Raw genomic sequence first — 21311 nt, forward strand, 5'->3', positions numbered from 1 at the left:
ATTTCAAGCTTGATGGAAGTAAGAATTTAAAGAGCAGGGATAGGGCCTGCCTGGTGGCACAGAGGCATAAGTCTCAGCACTATGAAGCTATCAGCAACCACTATAGCACGAGCTTGATTCCTAGCCAGAGAGCTGACCCACATGGCACAGCAGACCTCTCCTGTCTCACCCGCTGCTCCCCTCAGCAGTGGATTTCAGTAGATCTGTCTGTTCTGCTCCCCACTCTGTCTCTGGTGAATCCTCTCACCCCTACCCCCCACACCTGTGGCCTACACCCCAGCTCTTGTACGCATAAATAAAATAAATATTAAAAAAAAAAAAAAAAGAAAGAAAGAAAGAAAGAGCAGGAATGCAGGGACAAGAGGGAGGGAATGGCTTGGCTAAATAGAAAGAACACCAACACCACACTGTGGGCTGCTGTCAAGAATGGAGTTGAGGGGCTTCCCTTGGTGGCACAGCGGTTGAGCGCTGGGCTGCGAGGCTGCCCGCAGCCTCTGCAGCGCCGGTTCGTTCCCCGGCCACTGGCGAGGGTCCCACAAAAAAAAAAAAAAAAAAAAAAAAAAAAGAATGGAGTTGAGTGAAGAGTAAACCTTGGACAGGGACAAAGGCTGATGCAAGGTGAGTGGATACACAGAGAGTTCCCAACATCCAGAAGAAGATGGTGGCAAGCATTGAGTGCAGTGGGGAAGAGAAAGGTAAGCTGATTGCAAAATTTTGAGATCAGAATCTTGAGATTGGGATGGGAATAAGCCCATGGTAAGACAGTTCATTTTCTGGAAACTATACAAAAGGTGCTTACAGTTCATCAGCCTTAGCCTACAGAATGTTAAGACTTGAGTATGGTGATGGTGGTGGTGGTGGTGGTAGTTGTGGAGGGAGGACTCTTTTTGTTATTTTACTAACTTTGTTGGGCCAGGCTTTTCATTTCCAATTGTATTTTTGGATGGAGATGCTTTCTAAGCTAGAGCTCCATCTCCCTCTCAATTTCCACTTAGGGGTACTTTGTTTTTAGGTACACTCAAATACCTCTCATAATACACATTACCATTCCACATTACGGAACTGTTCATTCCTCAGTGGTCTGGTAGCAAAGCAACCATGGCAGATGCTTCTATCCTCTTTTTCCCCAACATATCAGCCCACTCTTGCTCACTTTAACCTATGAAAGGGTCTAGTCAAAAAATGAGGGAATAGGATCCAAAATATCAATAATCAGATATTTACCAATATCACAATTTCACGTAGGCCCAGTCTGGTTTGCTTTCAAACATATGCAAATGCACTTAAAACTGTCCACAGCCACTGTGCTTAAACAGTCTGTGATCTTAGCCATACAACAGAAAATAAATGCACCTTAAATACTTGTCAATTTTAGGCAAGTTAAATCAACAGGGTTTAGGCAGGGTTCTAGGTCCAGATATACACCCTTCCAGATCCCCTTTACACAGTACTATGGCCACTAAGAAGTAAACAGCAAAAGCTTGGACTTTGTTTTGAAATCCATTCATCTGCTCTAAACATTTTTTTTAAGATTTATTTATTTATTTATTTATTTATTGAAGAATTGGGGTACAGGCCAGAGGTGTGGGGAGTGAGAGGATTCACCAGAGACAGAGCGGGGAACAGAACAGGCAGATGGACCGAAATACACTGCTGAGGGGAGCAGCGAGCGAAACAGGAGAGGTCTGCTTCTCCATGTGGGACCCTTGCTGGCTGGCCAGGATCGAACCTGCAGAGGCTACGGACAGCTTCAAAGCGGGGCGCTCAACCGCCTGTGCCACCAGGGGAGGCCCTGCTCTATACCTTTTGACTGGTGAATTCAAACCATTTACAGTTGAGGTGATTACTGAGGTGTAAGTTCTCATTGCCATTTTGGGGCTTTATTTGTTTGCTTTCTAGTTTGTCTTGTCTTTTTGTTTTTTGAATTCTGATAGATTATTTGTTTTTCTGACTTTGCGGATAGTTTGGTCTCAAACTTGTGCTGATGGGCTACATTGCTAGTCTCCTCCTCTAAGTTATATAATTTAGGTGTCTGTTAATACTGTATCTGTTGTTCTGTTACTTATAACAAGCCCTTAAAACTTCTTCATGTGTGGCTTGGTGTTAATAAATTCTTTTAGTTCCTTACATGTCCTCCTGTCTTGAATGTTACTATTGCAAGGTAAAGGAGTCTAGTCTAGAGATTTTTTTTCTTTGAGGACTAATATCTCCTGCCATTCCCTTCTTGCTTGTGGTGTTTCTACTGAAAAATCTGCTGACAATAGATTCCCTTATAGATAATTTTTTTTTTTTTTGCTTATGATATTTTTACTAGTCTGTCCTTTTCACTGGCTTTCAACAGTTTTATTATTACAAGGCTTGGTGTGTGACTGTGTAGTATTATTTTATTTGGAACACTTTAGGTGTCTTGGATCAAGAACATCTGGTTCATTGCCCAGATCGAGATGGTTCTCAGCAATTATTTCTTCAAATAAATTTTCTATGACTTTCTCTTTTTTTCTTCTGGGACCCCAATGATACAGATGTTATTTCTTTTTAGTTTATTCCAAGGACTCTGACATATTTTCATTTTTTAAAATTCTTTTTTCTCTTTGTTGTCCTATTTGTGTTCTCCAATATTGTGCTTTCAGGTTCTCTAATTCTCTCCATTGTATGTTTTTGCGTGTTGTGTTTCTTAATTCAGTAATAGTATTTTTTAGCTCCATTAGTTCCGATTATAACTGTCTTGTATTTTCTCCGTCGTTAGTCTGCTCATGTTTTATACCATGCTTTGTTTTGTTCATTGTTTTTTTGGTTTTTGAGTCCCATGAGCATTATTATCACTGGTACCTTGAACAGGTATTTTCTGCAGTTCATTTGACTGAGACTTCTCTCATGGTTTTTTTTTTTTTTTTTGCTCCTGTATTTGTGATTTGTAATATGTTTATGTGTTTCTTCGTTTTCTCTTAAGTTTTGATGGATTGTATTAAGGATAGACTTTTAAAACTTCTGTCTTGGTACCTGTTGAAATGATTAGAGAACTGGTCCTGACAAGGGATAGTAGGTAGAAGGAACGAGAACAGTAGAATACCAAAGAGTCACCTTCACTAAGCACCAGGGATTCAAGCTTCCTGCTGTGCTGTGGGGTCCAGGGTGTATATGGTGTGGGTCCACAGGGATCCCTTCCTTTAGGCTAGCTCCTTTGTTTAAGTGTTTTCTCATAATCTCCTACTGGTTTCTGCCTCTAGGCTATGTTTGAGCAGTGGAGAAGCACTGGGCATAGATGGTGGTTGAGACAGAGTCACAAGTCCTGAGTTGTTCTCTTCTCCAGGACAAAGCTTTATCCTGGGGTGTTTGTGACTGTTGTGAACAAGTGCTTAAACTCTGTTTAGTGAAAGTGTTCATTTGTTCTCTTGCTTTCAGTCCAGTCTCAGACTATAAATAGTATCCTCTTCTATGTGAAGACACAGGTCATCCAACCTGGTTCTCCCCAAGGTTCAGGCTCCAACTGTCCTATATTGGGAACATCAGTCTCAAGCCAATATCATCACTATGCACCCCTGAGCCTATCATTTTTCAATAGTGCTAATTTTGTGCATGCCTTCTCCAGCACAGAGCTGGGCCCTCAAAATCTCTGCTGTGGATATGTGCCCCCTGAGTCAGCAACTGTAAGGGTGCCCCATGCAGCAGATAGCCCCCCACTCTCAGGGGCTGTACTGCCCAGTGTCACTGTAAACACAGTTCAGTCCCCTTCTGCTGGACTGTTGTTCCTGATATGTAGTACAGTATATACTTTTTTGTTTCAGGAGTTGTTGGTTTTGCTCTGCTGCAGTTTAGTTGAGTATATGGAGGAGATGAGCCCAGAATCTTCACTCTTGCATTTTTATCACACTCCCCTGGCCACTAACATAAATGCAAACACACCAAAACAATAGTTGTAAATATGATGTTGGTGGTGAGCAGCTTCTCAGATCTATTGAGGATTTCATCTGAAGAAAACTACTTATATCAAAGGAGGATACTGTCTACATAGCAGAACAAGTGGTCCATGAGTCCCTCAAAGACTTTATTCCTACTTGTTTAGCCTTTGATTTTGGAGATAATCGATATGGTCACCACTCCTTCAGCAAAGAGCTAAAGGAATTTCCTAACTATACTCTGCAATGGTTAATTTTATTGTGTCTTAACTGGGCCATCATGCACAGATATTTGTTCAAACATTATTCTGGATGTTTCTGTGAGGGTGTTGTCTGGATGAGAGTTACACTAAAATCAGTGAACTTTGAGTAAAACAGATTCCCTTCTATAATGTGGGTGGGTCTTATTCAGTTGAAGGCCTGAATGAAAAGGCAGCATCCAGGGGCCTCCCTGGTGGCACAAAGGTGTAAGTCTCAGCACTATGAAGCTATTCACAGCCTCTGCAGCACAAATTCGATCCCCTGGCCAGCCAGGGAGCAAGCCACATGGCGCAGCAGACCTTTCCAGTCTCGCCCACTGCTCCCCTCAGCAGTGTATTTCAGTAGATCCACTTGTTCTGCTTCCTGCTCTGTCTCTGGTGAATCCTCTCTCTCTCACACACACACACACACCCCTCCCCCCACACCTCTAGCCTACACCCCTGTTCCAGTATGCATAAATAAATACATATTAAAAAAAAAGAAAGAAAGAAAAAGCAGCATCCAGCCTTCATCTACAACATCTGCTCTTCCAGGTTCTACAGCAGTCTGCCTTTAAACTCCACCAAAACTCTTCCCTGCGTCTCCAGCATCCCAGCCTCTGCCATCAGGTTTTGGACTTGCTAAGATTCCACAATCATGGGAGTCAATTCCTTAATATAAATCTATATAATCTTTTTTTCCTGTTGGTTCCATTTCAGTGGGGATTCCTAATAAAGTCTGTAAGTCAAACTGTGCTATCTTTTTTACTAAGGAATTCTTCCTAGCAGCACTCTACCCATTGGCGGTCACAAAGGTTGAATCAGGGAGCTACAGATGCTAATATAGCTGGACATTTCCACTCTCCTAGGAACAGTGATTCTGAGCCCAAAGAAAGGGACCCAGTGCCAGGTGGCCCCCAGGAGAAGGTGACAGTGGCGACACACCCACAGGCGGAGTTTAACAACTGTCTTGAAGTTCTCTTCTGGCAAGGCTTGGGAGACCCCGGAGGTGACAGCTCACAGCCCACAACAGACGCACACTGAATGTTCATCTTCCCCGAGTCCAGCACTGACCCTGTCCTTCGCAGCCAGCGCTCTTGCGCATCCCGGGAAGCGCCATCTCCATGCACATTTTTCTCAGTCCTGCAGCAAATATTGCTCCAGTTGACTTTCCTCCCCATGGCCAGCTAAATCAAGACTAGGGAACCGGGAAGAGAATTAGCAAACACATTTTTAAAAGAGAATAGCTGGACACCAGCACAACAACGCATCCAAAGACTTTTTACCTTCCTTTCACACAATATTATTTCGTTCATATTTGCGAATAGGAATTCACACCCTAACCTATGCAGATCCTGAAATGCTAAAGAGAACAAATAATCAAACATGCAAGTTACGTTCACATTCTGGATTTTTAGCTGTTTCCATAGTGTTGTACGACTAATTGTGACCCTAATTATAGTCTGTGAGATGTGAGGTATTTTTTTATGAAAACTCCAGGAAAACACTCCCAACCACCCCACCCCCATGCCATTAAATTTTTGTTTTGTTTTAAAGATTTATTTATTTATACAAGAACCGGGGTACAGGCCAGAAGCGCGGGAGGTTGAGAAGATTCACCAGAGACAGAGTGGGGAACAGAACAGGCAGACTGGCGAAATACACTGCTGAGGGGAGCAGCGGGCGAGACAGGCGAGACAGGCGAGGTCTGCCGGGCCATGTGGGACCCTTGCCAGCCGGCCGGGATTGAACCAGCACTGCTCAACCGCCTGTGCCACCAGGGAGGCCCTGCCCTTAAAAATTAAAATAGGGGCCTTTCTGGTGGCGCAAGGGGTTAAGCACCACACTATGAAGCAATCTGCAGCCTCTGCAGCACTAATTCCATCCCCAGACAGCCAGGGAACAACCCACATGGCGCAGCAGACTTCTCCTGTCGCGCCCGCTGCTCCCCTCAGCAGTTTATTTCAGACAGTCTGCCTGTTCTGCTCCCCACTCTGTCTCTGGTGAATCCTCTCATCCCCGCATCTCTAGCCTGTACCCCAGCTCTTGTATGCATAAATAAATAAATCTTTAAAAAAATTGAAATAATGTTTTGAAAAACTTAAGAAACCAAATTCCCTACCCTGATGCCACTTGCAAATCCTGCCATTACAAAGCTCGGCTTTCAGCATCCCCAAAGCACTTTGGCCCCGCGCCCCACCCCGCCCCTGCCCCTCCCAACTGGCAGCGGAGGGCGCCCTCCTAGCCAATCAACGTACCACGGGGCCCTCCTCCCGCGCGTCTTTCAAAGGCTACCTGGGGACCAATGAGCGGTCAGAGGCCGAGCCGAGGCACAGTGGGGGACGGAGGAAGAAACAGAAAGAGGGTGTGATTGGTTCCTCGAGGACCCCGCGTCTCGCTTCACAGCGGGTGCACCAATCAGGGGCGGGCTTGGCGCAGGGCTGGTGCTGAGACGCAGGTGCTGCCCGGGGTAGGCGGCGGTGGGTCGCGAAGTGGGCGGCCAGCGATGAAGCCGGTGAGTCTGGCGGGGCTGGGGAGGGTCGGAGCCGCAGGGACGGGCGTGAGCCTGCGGCCAGTTCTTGGGCCCGGAGACATCCGGAGCCTGATGGCCACACGACTCGCGCAGTAACCGTCGGGGTCCGGGAGGTGGAGGTGGCGCTGCCCGGGATGCGCGAGAGCGCTGGCTGCGAAGGACAGGGTCGGTGCTGGACTCGGGGAAGATGGACATTCGCTGTGCGTCTGTTGTGGGCTGTGAGCTGTCACCTCCGGGGTCTCCCAAGCCTTGCCAGAAGAGGCTGGCGCAGGTATTACGGAGAAAACGCATGGCATAGAGCGCTTTGGTGTCTGCGCATATCAGTCTGCCTGACACCCTGTCTGGAGCTGCCCTGCACCCCCTGGGGAGCGATCCTCACTGCAGACGGAGAGAACTTCAAGACAGTTGTTAAACTCCGCCTGTGGGTGTGTCACCACTGTCACCTTCTCCTGGGGGCCACCTGGTACTGGGTCCCTTTCTTTGGGCTCAGAATCACTGTTCCTAGGAGAGTGGAAATGTCCAGCTATGTTAGCATCTGTAAACCTAGCTGGGAGAGCCTGATGAATGGTTCACACCAATTCAAAATCTTTACTCATCAACCGCTTTTTTTTTTAAAAAAAAAAAAAAAAAAGGAAAAACAGATGCAAGAAACGGAAGCCTTGCCTGGCTCAAGGTATCTACCTGTTGCAGGGACTTCATTTGTATTGAGCTGATAATATAACAGAGAATTCCAAAGCAACCAAATCCATAGTCTAAATTCGCTCTGTCGCTCTGTAATGTGATCTTGTAGTAACAAGAGTGTTAGAGAATATAGCTTCAGAGCTGGAAAGGGCATGGGGTGGTTCCGCTTGCTAATCCCCATGCTTCCATGTGGAGGGACGTCAGCTGTCCTTCACTCCTGGCAGTCTGTCTCTTTCTCCACTTGACTCCATAAGGGGAAGAGGGAGTGGTCTCATCCGGGTTTGGGAGGAGTTGAACACAAGCGACTCAACCCTCTCTTCCCTTCTCTCTGCAGAAAATGCCATTTGGGGTGCTTTCTACCACAAGAGAGCCCTGGGTTGTCCATGACTGCCTGTGACTAGGTGGATGAGGCTAATTCTAGGGTGAAGAATTGACAAGCTCACTTGACCACAGCTTTAAAGCCACATCCTCCATTTGACACTCAGTAATAAAACTAACACACTGATCTCCATTTGCCTCTCCAGTGTCTTTTCTCTCAACTGGTTTCAGCTACAGAGTAAAAGAAACGAGTGTTTTTATGGGCCTATAAAATTCCAACAATCTCCATTGGCAATACTGCCTACTGGTTTGAGTTCCAACTCCTTATATCAGCACACAAAGCTAATTTCAATCTCTCTAGTCCAATTATTCACAAATTGGGGGCAGTTTATTCCATCTGTACTACCCCACACCAAATTACTAGGCTGTCTGGGGGTTAATGTTTGAGAAAAAGATCAGGTAAAAACTACATGTCTAGCCTCAACTCCTCTACTTTTATATCACAATTCCTGAATTCACAAGCTCTTTCTCCGTTGACCTAATTGTCTTACCTTCTTTATCTGCCTAAATACATCTTGGTTAGTCTTCAAAACCCAACTAATACATCTCCTTTGTGAAGCTTTCTCCAGTTCCATAAGTAGCAGTTTGCTCCCTTTTCTGAAGTGCAGTTTTTGTGTCCACTGTAGTCCTTATAATTTTCTTCTATAATCTGTGTACACATCTGTCTCTCCATCTGTACTGAAAGCAAGCTATTTATCTTAAATGTTTGTGAACTAATGAACAAGTCCTCTCACGTTTATAGTTGCAGTGAACAAATTCAAAATAACTGAAGTGACTTGTCCAAGATTATAAAATGAGTGGCAGTGCCAAGACCAGAAGCCAGGTTCCTAGTTCCCAATCCCAATTCTTCACTGCCTAGTGCCGTGAATATTAATATGGTGGTAAATAGCAATCATTTGTTATCAAGATGGCCAATCTCTCTGATATTCCAGATTGAATAAATTGCAAATTTGCATTCAGTGAGTGTTTATGAAAGGTTCAGCTAGCCTTTCATCTGTAAATATTCTTTACAGTTTTTTTTAACACAACTGATTTCTTTTGAAGCCTAGTTCATTGCAAACAAGTGAGTTTGACTCATCAGATGAAGATCCTATTGAAGATGAACAGACTCCAATTCAGATATCATGGTATGTTAATATTTCTGATCAATGATGGGCTACAATATTTAATGTGTACATCCTAATCATTGTAGATTATAGGCCACATATTGAAAATATTTGATGATTCTCTTCTGCTGATTACATAATTCTAATCTTTAAGGGATCTTTTAACGCCATGATTCATTTACTATCTTAATATAAGGCTTTTCTTAATTTGGGGGGGGGAGGAGAAGGTGCTAAAATGGGGAAGTCCTTTCTGCATGAGAAAAGCATAGTATAAACAAGCAAGGAGTTGAGATATGATTGGAGTGCGTTCCCATTTATTATCAAAATCTACTTATTCTTTTGCAACAAAAGAATAGTATACCAAACATAGCCGGAGACATAATTTATCATTAAGTGAAATCCTAGAACTATTTGCTACGGTAATGTACCTATTCCTATTTGAGATAAAAGCCACCTTATTAGAGATACAATAACAAAAACAGATTTTTCTAAATAAACTCAACTTTCACATCTTGGCAGTGAAGATGTGATTCTCTGCAACCAACAATCAAGTGCTTTCTCTTACCTCTGTAAATGTAAGAACTTTCCTCCTTAGGTAAGCACCATCCCTACTGGGAAGAGAAAAGAATCTAAGTGTTATTCCTAAAGTTCTTTTGTTGTGCTATCTAATAGGGTTACCTTTCAATCCTCATTCTAACCTCCATTTTAAACTCAAAAATGCATCTGTTTTTCAAAGTCAGGTGGTATTTATATGATGCCTCCTGTTTTTCTGTATCTTCATCTTTAGTTTTGCAGACAAGGTGAGTCTCTGCCCCCTTTGCTCCTCCTGAGTACTACAAAGTGGGACTAGGATATCATGAGATTATTTCATTTTAGCCAAATCCAGTAAAACAAAGAATGTGTGACCTGTGGTTTTTAGCATATGAAATTATATGTTTAAAGAAACCCGACAAAGAAATCTTAAAATTGTAATGTAGAATGAATGCCGGGCATGAAATTATCAGAGGGTCTTTGCCGAGCTTGTTTACCTAAGATTACTAATTCAAAATATGTATCTCACAGGGTAACTTTAGTACACTTATTTCAGCTATAGACAATCCAGGCATTATTATCTTTAAGATAAGTTTTAATTCACTTGTCATTTTTCAGACTTAAATAGTAACAAGGCAAATAAGTTCCCGTTTTGATACTTCCAATCTTTCTAGGTCTTTTTGTGACCAACACATTACATTTAATTATGAATTTTTGTTTTGTGACTATTGTAAAACTTTAAAACACCCTTCTTCAGTAACAAGCAAACATCTTGATTAAGTTGAATTTCCACTTAGAATGTTTTAAAAACTGAATTAAACTTGATAATTTCTTTTCAGGCTACCCCTGTCACGAGTGAATTGCTCTCAGTTTCTCGGTTTGTGTGCTCTTCCAGGTAGGAAACACTGTAATCAGCTTCCCATTAATATACTTTAAATTAATTTTTTTAGCTAACATCATTTTCTGTACTGAATAATACAAGAATTTCCAGGCCAACAGCACTAGAAAAGGAACATAGATCTACTTTAAAACCTTTCTGGACCCACATTTATAATTCTACATTTGATAATAATTTGATAGTAATTCTACATTTGACTTAAATTAATAAAGCTTCATCACTGAGGTACAATGTGAGGTGTAGGGCTTCAGCCAGGATCTTGTTACAGAAAGCACACAGAATGAAAAAATCCTTGAAAGTTCCTGCAACTGGTAGCTGTGAATCCCTGGAATTATATCCCTAGAGTTCATATTCAAAATGGCATTGAAACATATAAATGATCATGTGGAATGACTGTCTGAAGTAGCCATATATTTATTTCAGTATATTTGTTATATATTACCAGAACCTGGCTTTTTCACTTGCCTTATTACTACTTACAGGTTGTAAATTTAAAGATGTTAGAAGAAATATCCAAAAAGATACAGGTAGGTATAATTTGAGATAACCATATTAATAGGTTATTTTTAGATAACACTGAAAGTCTCTTTCTCAAAAGGAATAAACTGTAATCTCTTCTTAATATATTTAATAAATATTCAGTATTTCATAGTTTCAAACCACTGATTTATTCTAATATGTGAAGAAATGTGAAGGGCCTGGAGAACTCATCATTTACTGAACATGGCATTGCTTTTCACGGATTGTTGCTTTTCACGGATTGTTGTAGTTATATCACACATAGAAATTTTTGAGGTATGTCGATGTGAGAGAAGTGTATGTGTATGTTGATATGAGAGTGCAAATAGAAAACTGACATTGCATTGTCCACATCTTTGAACATAACTGCTCATGGACTTGACTGTGGTGATAGGAATTAAATCTGAATTGAGAACCCAGAGGTAGCAGTGAAATTGTCTGTCCTGGATAGAAAATTTAGAAAGCCAGCATCTAGAAAGTCAAGCTCTAGAAAGACAGCATCTAGAAAAACAGCATCCAGAAAGGTAGAATAGGGGCTGATCATCACTTGCCCAAGGGTGTTCAGACCACTTATAGCCTCAAATCTCACAAATATACTGAATAGCCTTCCCAATATGGAGTTTACATATTTCAAGATACATCTTTGGACTTTCAAAATATTTTATTCTGGTTGACCTCGAATATCACAAACTTAATTGGTAAGTCAACCAATATACTTAAAATATACCAAAACAAAAATGTATATACCGTGCTTCATCTGATTTTTAAAATCTTAAAATTTTGGTCTGATTGTTCTGGAATTTCTATTTGCTAATATACTCTCTCTAATTTGTTCCTAGCCTACGAAAAAAGGCTTAAAGATGCTAGTAGATTACTTCACCCTTGCAGTATTTGTAAAGATTTTCTGCTTTAGAGACAGCCATCATGGTAGAAAATTTACATTTGGAAAACATTTAAGTCATAAGCAAAATATTATTTAAATTATTGGCTCAAGAACCAATTATGCACATTTACAATGTGTGTTGGGGAGATCTCGAAATCTCCCTGCAGCAGTTCCTATGGTTCTGTCTCATTTTTTTCTAAGAAAGCTTGAAATTCACTATATAGTAGAAATTATCTGTTGTATACAAAAGGCAAATAAAAAATTACCTAGCCTTAATAATTATGAAGTATATTAACTTAATCATTTAACCTCAATTTAATAGGTTAAGTCCTGTTGCAAGTACAAAAATGTAACAATGTCTAGAGTAGCACTGTATTTCATGTATAAAATGAATTATTAATGAGATGGTTTTTTGTACTTAGTCTTTGAAATCAGATATGTAGTTTATGCTTGCCGTACATCTCATTTTGAACTAGGGAAGATCAAGAGGTTCATAATAAAAGACACGTTGTACTTAAACACTAAATAGCTTAATGTTTTTGGTTTTTGGATTTAGGAGATAAGGAAAGAATGGGGGTTCAGATCAATCAGAATTAGTTTTCATTCCGAACCAAATACTCTATGGTGACTATTGTTATAAGGGAGTTCCAGTGTATGGAATAACCTAGAGTACTACTGCATGACTAATATCATTTCGGAGAAATTAGCTAAGTCACACTATTCTTTTTTTTAAATCGGGCCCAACAAAATTAAGTGAGTTTATTAAAAAATCAAGATTGAGTATTTGAACCTGGGAAGCAATCCAACAGATTTTACTCTGTGAGAACTGTTTTCCAACAAATGCAAGTTTGAATTTAGTTTGTACAGGTAGGGATGATGAGTCATTAAAACTGTAAAAATATACTGATACTATCTATGGGCAGAGGAAGGTAAATGCTGGAGTTTAATGACTTATTTCTAAAGAATACCCTGAAGTTACACAATTCTTAAACAGTTAATACCCTGTTTCCTAGAGACCTAATCCTTAAAATTAAATACATGATTGAGTGGTAGCATGCAAATATAAGGGTGAATGCAAAGGCTCTGGCACCATAACCATGCTGATCGGGGGAAAAAAGAAAACGAACAAAAGATAAGCTATTATCCCTTTTCAAAAGTTTACTTTGAAATATTAGGTGTTTTAGAATTTTATTTTAAAACAGTATTATAAAAATTTTTTTAAGAACTGCAAAATAGTTGACTCATCTGAAAATTCAATAGAAAGCATTCTGACTTATACAGTCAGGTTTAATTTTAATCTCCTTTTGTTCAGATGTTTCTAATTTCTGTTTTGTGCTTAGTAACTCCATTTTACCCTTATTTGAAGACAAATCAGTATTGTTTTGAATTATCAAGAAGCACTTCATATTGATAGATACTGGCTTAATTTGGCTTAGAAACTTAACTTCATATTGTCCTTATCACTATATTTAAATTTGTGATGTTCTGTACATGTGTGTCTGTGTGTATCTTGGTCTGTTGGCAGAAGAACTAAAGAGTTATGGTATACAAGACATATTTGTTTTCTGCACCAGAGGGGAACTGTCAAAATATAGAGTTCCAAACCTTTTGGACCTCTACCAACAGTATGGAATTATCACTCATCATCATCCAATCCCAGATGGAGGGACTCCTGACATAGCCCGCTGCTGTGAAATAATGGAGGAGCTTGCAATCTGCCTTAAAAATAACCGAAAAACCCTAATACAGTATGTTCTCTTTTTTTACATGAAATGTCCCAGTCAAAATGATTTCTTGAATTATTGCATCCTTATTCATTTGTTATGTACCTTGTAGTTTGTTGCAAGGATGGAAAGGAGATGATGCATGAAAGTTACTCACAATGCCTAATCCAGAGCAGGCACTCAGATTGGCACTGTTACTTTTAAAGAGCGAGGGCAATAAATGAATAATAGATTTAGAAATGTTTAGAATATTTTTAACCGATTTTTTTCTTTCCTTTTGTCTTAGACCTTTAGTTATCATCTGGGGACCCTCTCCCTCCCCCAAAAGTGGACATCATTCTTGTTTCATAATAACACCTATGGTTAATCTTTCAGTTGCTCACTTGCTTCCAACAGCAAGTCAATTTTTTAAAAAATGGCAGTAATCATCCCTGAGCAATAAGCAATCTTAAAAATATGACTTGAAAAGTATATTTGATGATAGAAATTTACTATCAGAATGAAAGGGGGATTCTCACTGTTGATGGCTATACACAAACTGCTGGTGTAAAAGTCTAACACAAAACAAAATAGTTTGGGGAGTGGGAATGGGGAGAGAAGCTTGGAGAAAGGAAGAGAATATCAACCAGCAGTAGATAGTAGCAATGCAAAGATCAGAAGAGAGCTGAGGCCGATAACAGTATGTGCTGTGTCAGAAGTGAAACACCCAGAACCAGCATGAGCCAGCTTCAGGGAGAAAACTAGTCCCCCCCCTGTGCTGGTTGTACTTTTGTATCCTTGTAAGCAGCTTAATCCTTCCTGGAACTATTAGAGTATCACAAAGTTTGATACCTCAAAGCCCCTAAGGTCAGAGCTTACCATGCGTTAGACTACATGGTGAGCTTAATATAGCATGTGCACATGCACATGAGGGCACGCACACACACACACCCCCCAATTCTCGGTAATGCATGCCTGAAACTTACATAGTGTCATACCAGTGGTATAGTAAAATAAGGTCTACAGACCTCACCAAATAACACTGAGGGCACTTAGGGAAGGGCAAGCCCAATCAACTTCTCTCCTTAGATCTGTAGCTCAGGGGCCTCCTGCCAAGTTTCCATTCTGAAAGCAAACCTACTAGTACAAGGGTCTTTGGGGAAACACACTTGTTTGTGATCAAACAAAACTCTAATATACAGGGAACTATAGCCTACAGAATAGAGACTAGAGGACTAGAAGCCGCCCTACACGGTGTAGTTGCTAAACTTTCTCTAGAGAAAAGCATCATCTCTCATCTAGTAGTAATTATAAAAGAAAATATTAGAATAGTTAGTATTAAATTTTGTGATAAGTAACAGTGTAAGATATTTCCCAATTTTTTAGTCCATTTTTCAAACCAATCCTGCTATTTTTCTAATGAATCTTTGAAAGCTGAAAAGTTTCCCAAGATCAAATTAGCTCAGATAAGTACTAATGTTTTTGAACAAAGACAGTTGCCTGCCGTCTTTGAGTGGCTTACCTTGCTAGACAGCTCTCGAGTTTATCCCTCAGAAACAGCATCTGGTAGTTTTCTCACTGTGGTGTCTAACAGTGTTTCACTGGGTCTCCCTGGATGTTTTCATTCTTTTATAAATCAGTGACACTGCTTGCCTGCTATGTCAATCATTCTGCTTCCTGGCGTTGTCATAATGAAGTACTACAAACTGATACCTTAAAACATTTATTCTCTCCCAGTTTTGGAAGCTGGAAGTCCAAAGTCAAGGTGTCAGCAGGGCCTCCCTCCCTGGGATGGACTCCTTCCTCGGCTCTTCCTAGCTATGATGATAGCCTTCAACCCTTGGCATTCCGTGTTCCAACTGCATTGCTCCAATCTCTGCCTCCACTGTCACATGCCCTTCTTCCATGTATGTCTCTTCATACAGTGTTTCCTCTTACAAGGAACCAGTCATATTGGATTAGGGCACCAATAACCTCCTCTTAAACTTGATTATATCAGGAAAGGTCCTATTTCCAAATAAGGTCACATTCACTCCTCCAAGAGTTAGGTCTTTTGGGAGATGGAGCTCAACTCAGCGAGCTACCATGTACCAAACACTGAATACAAAGCACATGTGGAAGCAGTTCCCAGATCTAGCGACACTACCAGAACTTCACGGCTGTGTGAGAGCATATGGGACTGCAGTGGTTTCTGCAGGGGTTCAAAGGCATTCCAGTGAAATCTGAGCAGGGTTTTGAAGAGTAAAAATCAAACAGAGGAAGAAAGACAAGAATAGGGGAAGGTGTGAAGTAGTATTAATCTTGCAAGAAAGCCACTGAAGTGTTCTACCTCTCTTACCTTTACATGGTAGATCTTCATCCCTCTGCAGCAAGCCTACATCTGGGCCACTCTGTAGTAGGCAAGTTCTCAAATACTTTAAGGGTCACTATCTGTTTGATCCTCTGTCTCACACCCAGTCACAGATCTGTATCTGCGGTTTCATCTAATGTTCCTAAGTCATCAAGCATCAAATTAGGTTTAGTAGACCCTCTAAGAAACTGAGGTGTGCATAACGAATTTTTTGAGGATCTTTGGAAATTATAAAATGATTTTATTGCTTTGACCATTAGTCTTTGTTTTTGTAGACAATCCAGGTACACAGAGCTCCTAATTTCTTCCCATGTTATATAATAACTTTTTAGTAGTTAACATTCATTTACTTCTTATTCTGTGAAAACTCTGTTATAACCCTTTCATTCAATGCTCGCTATGATGCAGGTGCTGTTGCTGTGACCATCTTAAAAGTGGAAAGGCTGAGGTCCAGACAGGTGAAATAACTTGCATAGGTTCACACATCTGATAAGTGACAGCTAGATCCAGGATTCCACCCAGGCAGTGAGACTCTGGAGCCCAGCCGCACACCTATGATAATGCTTCTCCTGCATTCCTATTAGATAAGAGTTAAATACAAAGGTTTGTTTAGAGGAAAATAATTTAAGTGGCAGTTGGTAAAAAACCTATTGGTATCTACTTAGTAACATGTTCCACTTCTCATGTGTGGATCCTGGATTTTAAAGAGGTCAGTAAAAAGGCCCAGCTTACCTTGACCCTCAGAGGTGTTCAGAATGCCTCCCAACAAATAGGCATACTTTGCTCTCCACTGATTCAAAAATATGTATTGACCTCTGCATGCAAGCCACGGTGCTAGGCACTAGAGTTAGAATAGAAGGCAAGAAGAAAAATTATTGGGATGGGATGAATGTGCAAATTTCAAAACTGTACTTCCCTTTCAGCTGTTATGGAGGACTTGGGAGATCTTGTCTTGGTAAGAAATATATTTTCATTATTCAATTTTTTTAATCTTCAAAGTAGACAAACTCCTATTTCTAGACCATCTGCTCACTTTATATTAAAATAAGACAAAACACACCCAAAGGATACTCCAAGGCCCTAAAGTTGGTGTTTCCTAGAAAATTTGGGTAGGAGTGGGAGGTATTTTTTATGTTTTGAAGGAGTCTGGAAAACATAATTTATGATAGTCTTAGCACCTGCATTCTTATTTTCTAATGCTCTCCTTATGCGGGTGTTACAAAACAAATAGCAACTTCTAAATAATATCCACAGTTACATAAGTGTAACAACCATAGTTCATTACTGTATGTTAACCTTGCAACCTTTTTAAATGTATTGAGGAGAAAAAAAGTTAATGAAATGTTACCCTAGAGTAAGTTACTCCTTTTAGTGCTAGACAGAATCAAAATAAAAATTTGTGTCTCAAAGGATACTATCAAAATGGAGACAGCTCACAAAATGGAAAAAAAAAATTGCAGAAGAAATCTAATAAGGGACCTATATCTAGTCTATATAAAGGACTCTTATAAATCAATAATAACAAGACAAACAATTTAAGAATAAACAAAGGATCTGAACAGGTATTTTGCCAAACAAAATATAGCAGGTCCTCAAGTGATGTCATTTTGTTGAAATCTTTTTTTTTTTTTTTTTTTGTGGGACCCTCACAGGTGGCCTGGGAACGAACCAGCGCTGCAGAGGCTGCGGGCAGTCTCGCAGCCCAGCGCTCAACCTCTGCGCCACCAGGGGAGGCCCTTTTGTTGAAATCTATTAGTTATAATGTTGATAAGATAAAAACAATACTGGCCATTGTTGAACAAATATTCAATGACCTGTTTTCATTATCCGTAGTTTCGCTTAAAGTCAGTTTCCAAGAAACTATTATGTTAAATTAGGACTTACTTTACACATACAACCAAAACACATGAAAAGAGCTTAACATTATTCATCACCAAGGAAATACTAATCAAAACCAAAATATCGGGCCTCCTTGGTGGCACAGGTGGTTGAGTGCTGCAGTAGGGACCAACCTGTCCTCAGCCTCTGTGGCGAGGGTTTAACCCAGCCGACCAGGGAGATTCCCACATGGCACGGCAGACCTCTCCTGTCTCGCCCGCTGCTCCCCTCATCAGTGTGTTTGGTCAGTCTGCCTGTTCTGTTCCCCGCTCTGTCTCTGGTGAGTGCTCTCACCCTCCTGCACATCTGGCCTATACCTCAGGTCTTGTATAAATAAATAAAAATCTTAAAAAAATAAATATCACTAACACCCATTAGAGTGTCTACTATCTAAAAATGGGAAAATAAGTGTTGGCATAGGGAAAAATTGGGAAGCTTAATATACTGCTGGTGGGAATGTAAAATGGTTCAGCTGCTTTGGAAAATAGTCTGGCAGTTCCTCAAACAGTTAAATATAGAGTTGCTGTATGACCCAGCAATTTCAATCCAAGGCATATACCCAAAGGAAATGTAAACTTACACAAAAATTTGTTCATGAACATAATGGCCAAAGTCTGGAAACAATCTAAATGTCAATCAACTGACAAGTAGATAAATGAAATTTATATACAATGGAATATTACTCATCCATGAAAAAGAATGAAATACTAATACATGCTACAATGTATATAAATCTTAAACACACGCTGAAATGTTAGTCACAAAGGACCACATTGAGTATGGTTCTATTTATATGAAATGTCTAGAATAGGCAGAGATAGATTAGTTGTTGCTTGGGACAGGGAGGATGGGGTGATAGGCAGATGATCATAAAAGGACTTTCTTTTTTGAGATGATGAAAATATTCTAAAGTTGACCTTGGTGATAGCTAAATATATCTGTGAATAAAGTAAAATGTACTAAATCCACTTTAAATAAATTGTGTTATAAGAGTTATAACTCAATAAAGCTGTTAGGGATGAAGCCAGTGCTAAACTTTAATTCAGTACGTCATTAGTCAGTTTCTCTCTCAAAAACTCTTATTAAAAAGCTTTAGTCTTTGAATTCATTTGGAACAACTGCACCAGGCTGGTCTAGTCTGATGAATGTGTAGTGCTCTACCCTCTGACTATTTAATAATACACTGTTTTTCTATCATGTTCTATTAGTAGCCGCTTGTCTCCTCCTATACCTCTCTGACACAGTATCACCACAGCAAGCCATAGACAGCCTGAGAGACCTAAGAGGATCTGGGGCAATACAGACCATAAAGGTAAGGAGGCAGGTGTTTTTTGTGTGGTTGTGGTTAGGAGAAGACAGTTACAAATACAGGGTAAATATGTCATCAAAATGGCAATGAAAATCCAAATCAAAAATGAAAATATGAAAGCATTCTATTATTCATGTCAGCTGCTTATATTTTTATTTTACATTTAACTATAACCTGAATGTCTAGGGGGGAAAAACTGTATTTCAAACAAATTATGGAAAATTCTGAACTTTTTCCATCTCACTCTTACGAGTACTACTATTCAGTTTTTACCCACTTACTTCTGGGAATGGAAAAATGAGATGGTTATTGTAACCCTAGTTATTTCTTGGGTAGATTTTATCAGAACTATTAATGAAGATTCTATTATATCACCAAAACATTTACTAAAGATAGATGACTATAATACAAAAAATGTAACGCCAACTGTCCTTTGCTATGGGTCACCAAAGTGATATCTTCCAATTTATTTTCCCCTTCATGCTTCAGAAACACTGTAGTGGCAGTGCCCCAGAGACATTATAAAGTAACCAAGCTACTGAAAATATTCTGCCATTTTCAGTTTGTTTATAATAAAGTGAAAGCTAATTTCACCAAAGCTAATTTGCTCACGTTTCCCAAGCACCCAGTCTCAGCTTTAGAACTAGTCAGAACAAGAAGCACTAAAGAATGTATCCTCACAGGGTAGGGGTCTAACCAACTGTCATATGTGTGAGTTACTGTAACTGATAAATTTCCCCAGTAGCCTGATTTTCAGGACTTAATAAAGGCATTCATAAAACTAATCCACACAGGATCCACTTCAATATATAGGGCTGAAAACAGGCAACTCCCTGTATTATCAAATTGTGCTTCAAATTCAAGATAGTCTCTCTGAAACAAGATGGTATAATATGTGTGTCTGTAACTCGACACCTCTGCCTCCCGTGACAAACAAGTTTTTCTCTGTATTGTTCGCAAATTTCTCAATAGCTACATGAAATGAGATTATTGGCAAAGTTGGAATTCCCTCTGGGAATCCATTAAAACTCCAAATGAATTATTCAGTTTTTTAAAAAATCTTTGCTTATCTGTTCAGCTTAGTGCTATGTTTTAAGTCTATGATGAAAAATGTTCCAAATGGATTGTCATTACAAATAGCACAAAACTAGGGCTTCAGTAAATTAAGAAATTGATTTTCTTGACTATACCACTGTTAATTGCTATAGAAAGTACCCTCTCTTCCCTACTTATTCCTCTACTGGGGGGGGGGGGGGGCGGGGATACATTAGCAAAAGAATGCCTTCGAGTACTATTTTTAATCTTATTTGCTCCTGCCAGTAGGAGGAAAATTTTAGATTTATAAGATATTCACTTGTATTTCATGGTGCCTCCTGTTTTTGAGATTAAAAAGCAGTAATTTTGCACACTATATGCAATTCCTCCATGATACAAATGCTTCCTTACCCTAAACAATGTAAAAATGTTCTTAGCAAATTTTTTTATTCCTACTAAGTATTGTGTCTACTGTGGTAACACGTTTTCTACAGTGTAGTTCAATATATCTTGACTTTCTTCAGCAATATAATTATCTTCATGAGTTCCGGGACAAACTATCTGCACATCTATCATCAAGAGATTCACTATCAAGATCTGTATCCAGATAAAAAGGAAAACTTCAAATAGCATATACAAGACCATGCCTGCAACCTAAGAGTTTGCTAACATAATGTGTACCAAAATGAAGTAATTTGTGATATCATCTTGATTGTAAATGTCTATGAGAAGATATTCTCTAAAGCTTTTATTGACCAATTTCATTGTGTCTCCTTCATCTGTTTATAGGCCATAGAAAAACTGCCATACAATTTTCCTTTTTAGAAGTATACTCACTGCTCTGGTATATTTTATGGAGGTAATGCTGAAAGAAGCATATAGAAAACTCTTTGATTGTACTATTACTGTCTACCACACTTTTACCTCATTTTACTAGCACCACTGGGTAGCATAAGACAGTAACAAGAATGAAAATTGGTGTGAGCTATCCAACGTAAAACTATTTAAATAACTTTGGCCCTCTGTTCCTCCCACGATTTCATCCATAGTGTTTTCTACTTAAAGATTCATAGACTCTTGTGAAGGATCCTATGGAATCTTTCTAATCGTCTCCCCCCCAATACTGTATCATTCCAAACAGGTGTTTTCTCAGCACTTGCTGGAACATCTTCAGAGGTAAGGAATTCATTGGCTCAGACAACTGCTTTTAAAGTGTTCATTTTTTTTCACCCTAGGAACAAGGAATGAATTTCATCCCTTTTATATTTATTTTAGAAAGCACTTACTTACCAATTAGCAACCTCCAGTTCTCTCTTTCACCTTACCCTGTGCTATTGAACATGGCCTTTTGTCTTTGAGTTCATTGTTGAGC

General features: G+C 39.7%; 1 protein-coding gene across 1 annotated transcript; it reads left to right on the plus strand.

Annotated features, from left to right (window-relative positions):
- Positions 1 to 5521: 5521 nt before the first annotated feature.
- Positions 5522 to 20550, plus strand: CDKN3 (cyclin dependent kinase inhibitor 3; the record flags this gene model as incomplete). The annotated part of the gene is made up of 9 exons (XM_084240273.1): positions 5522 to 5607; positions 6542 to 6650; positions 8772 to 8854; positions 10204 to 10259; positions 10745 to 10789; positions 13190 to 13412; positions 16641 to 16672; positions 18804 to 18907; positions 20464 to 20550. 9 exons carry the CDS (start codon positions 5522 to 5524, stop codon positions 20548 to 20550), a joined length of 825 nt encoding a protein of 274 aa, XP_084096399.1.
- Positions 20551 to 21311: the final 761 nt, after the last annotated feature.

Source organism: Talpa europaea, assembly GCF_964194135.1.
Source record: "Talpa europaea genome assembly, chromosome: 8".
NCBI lineage: Eukaryota > Metazoa > Chordata > Mammalia > Eulipotyphla > Talpidae > Talpa > Talpa europaea.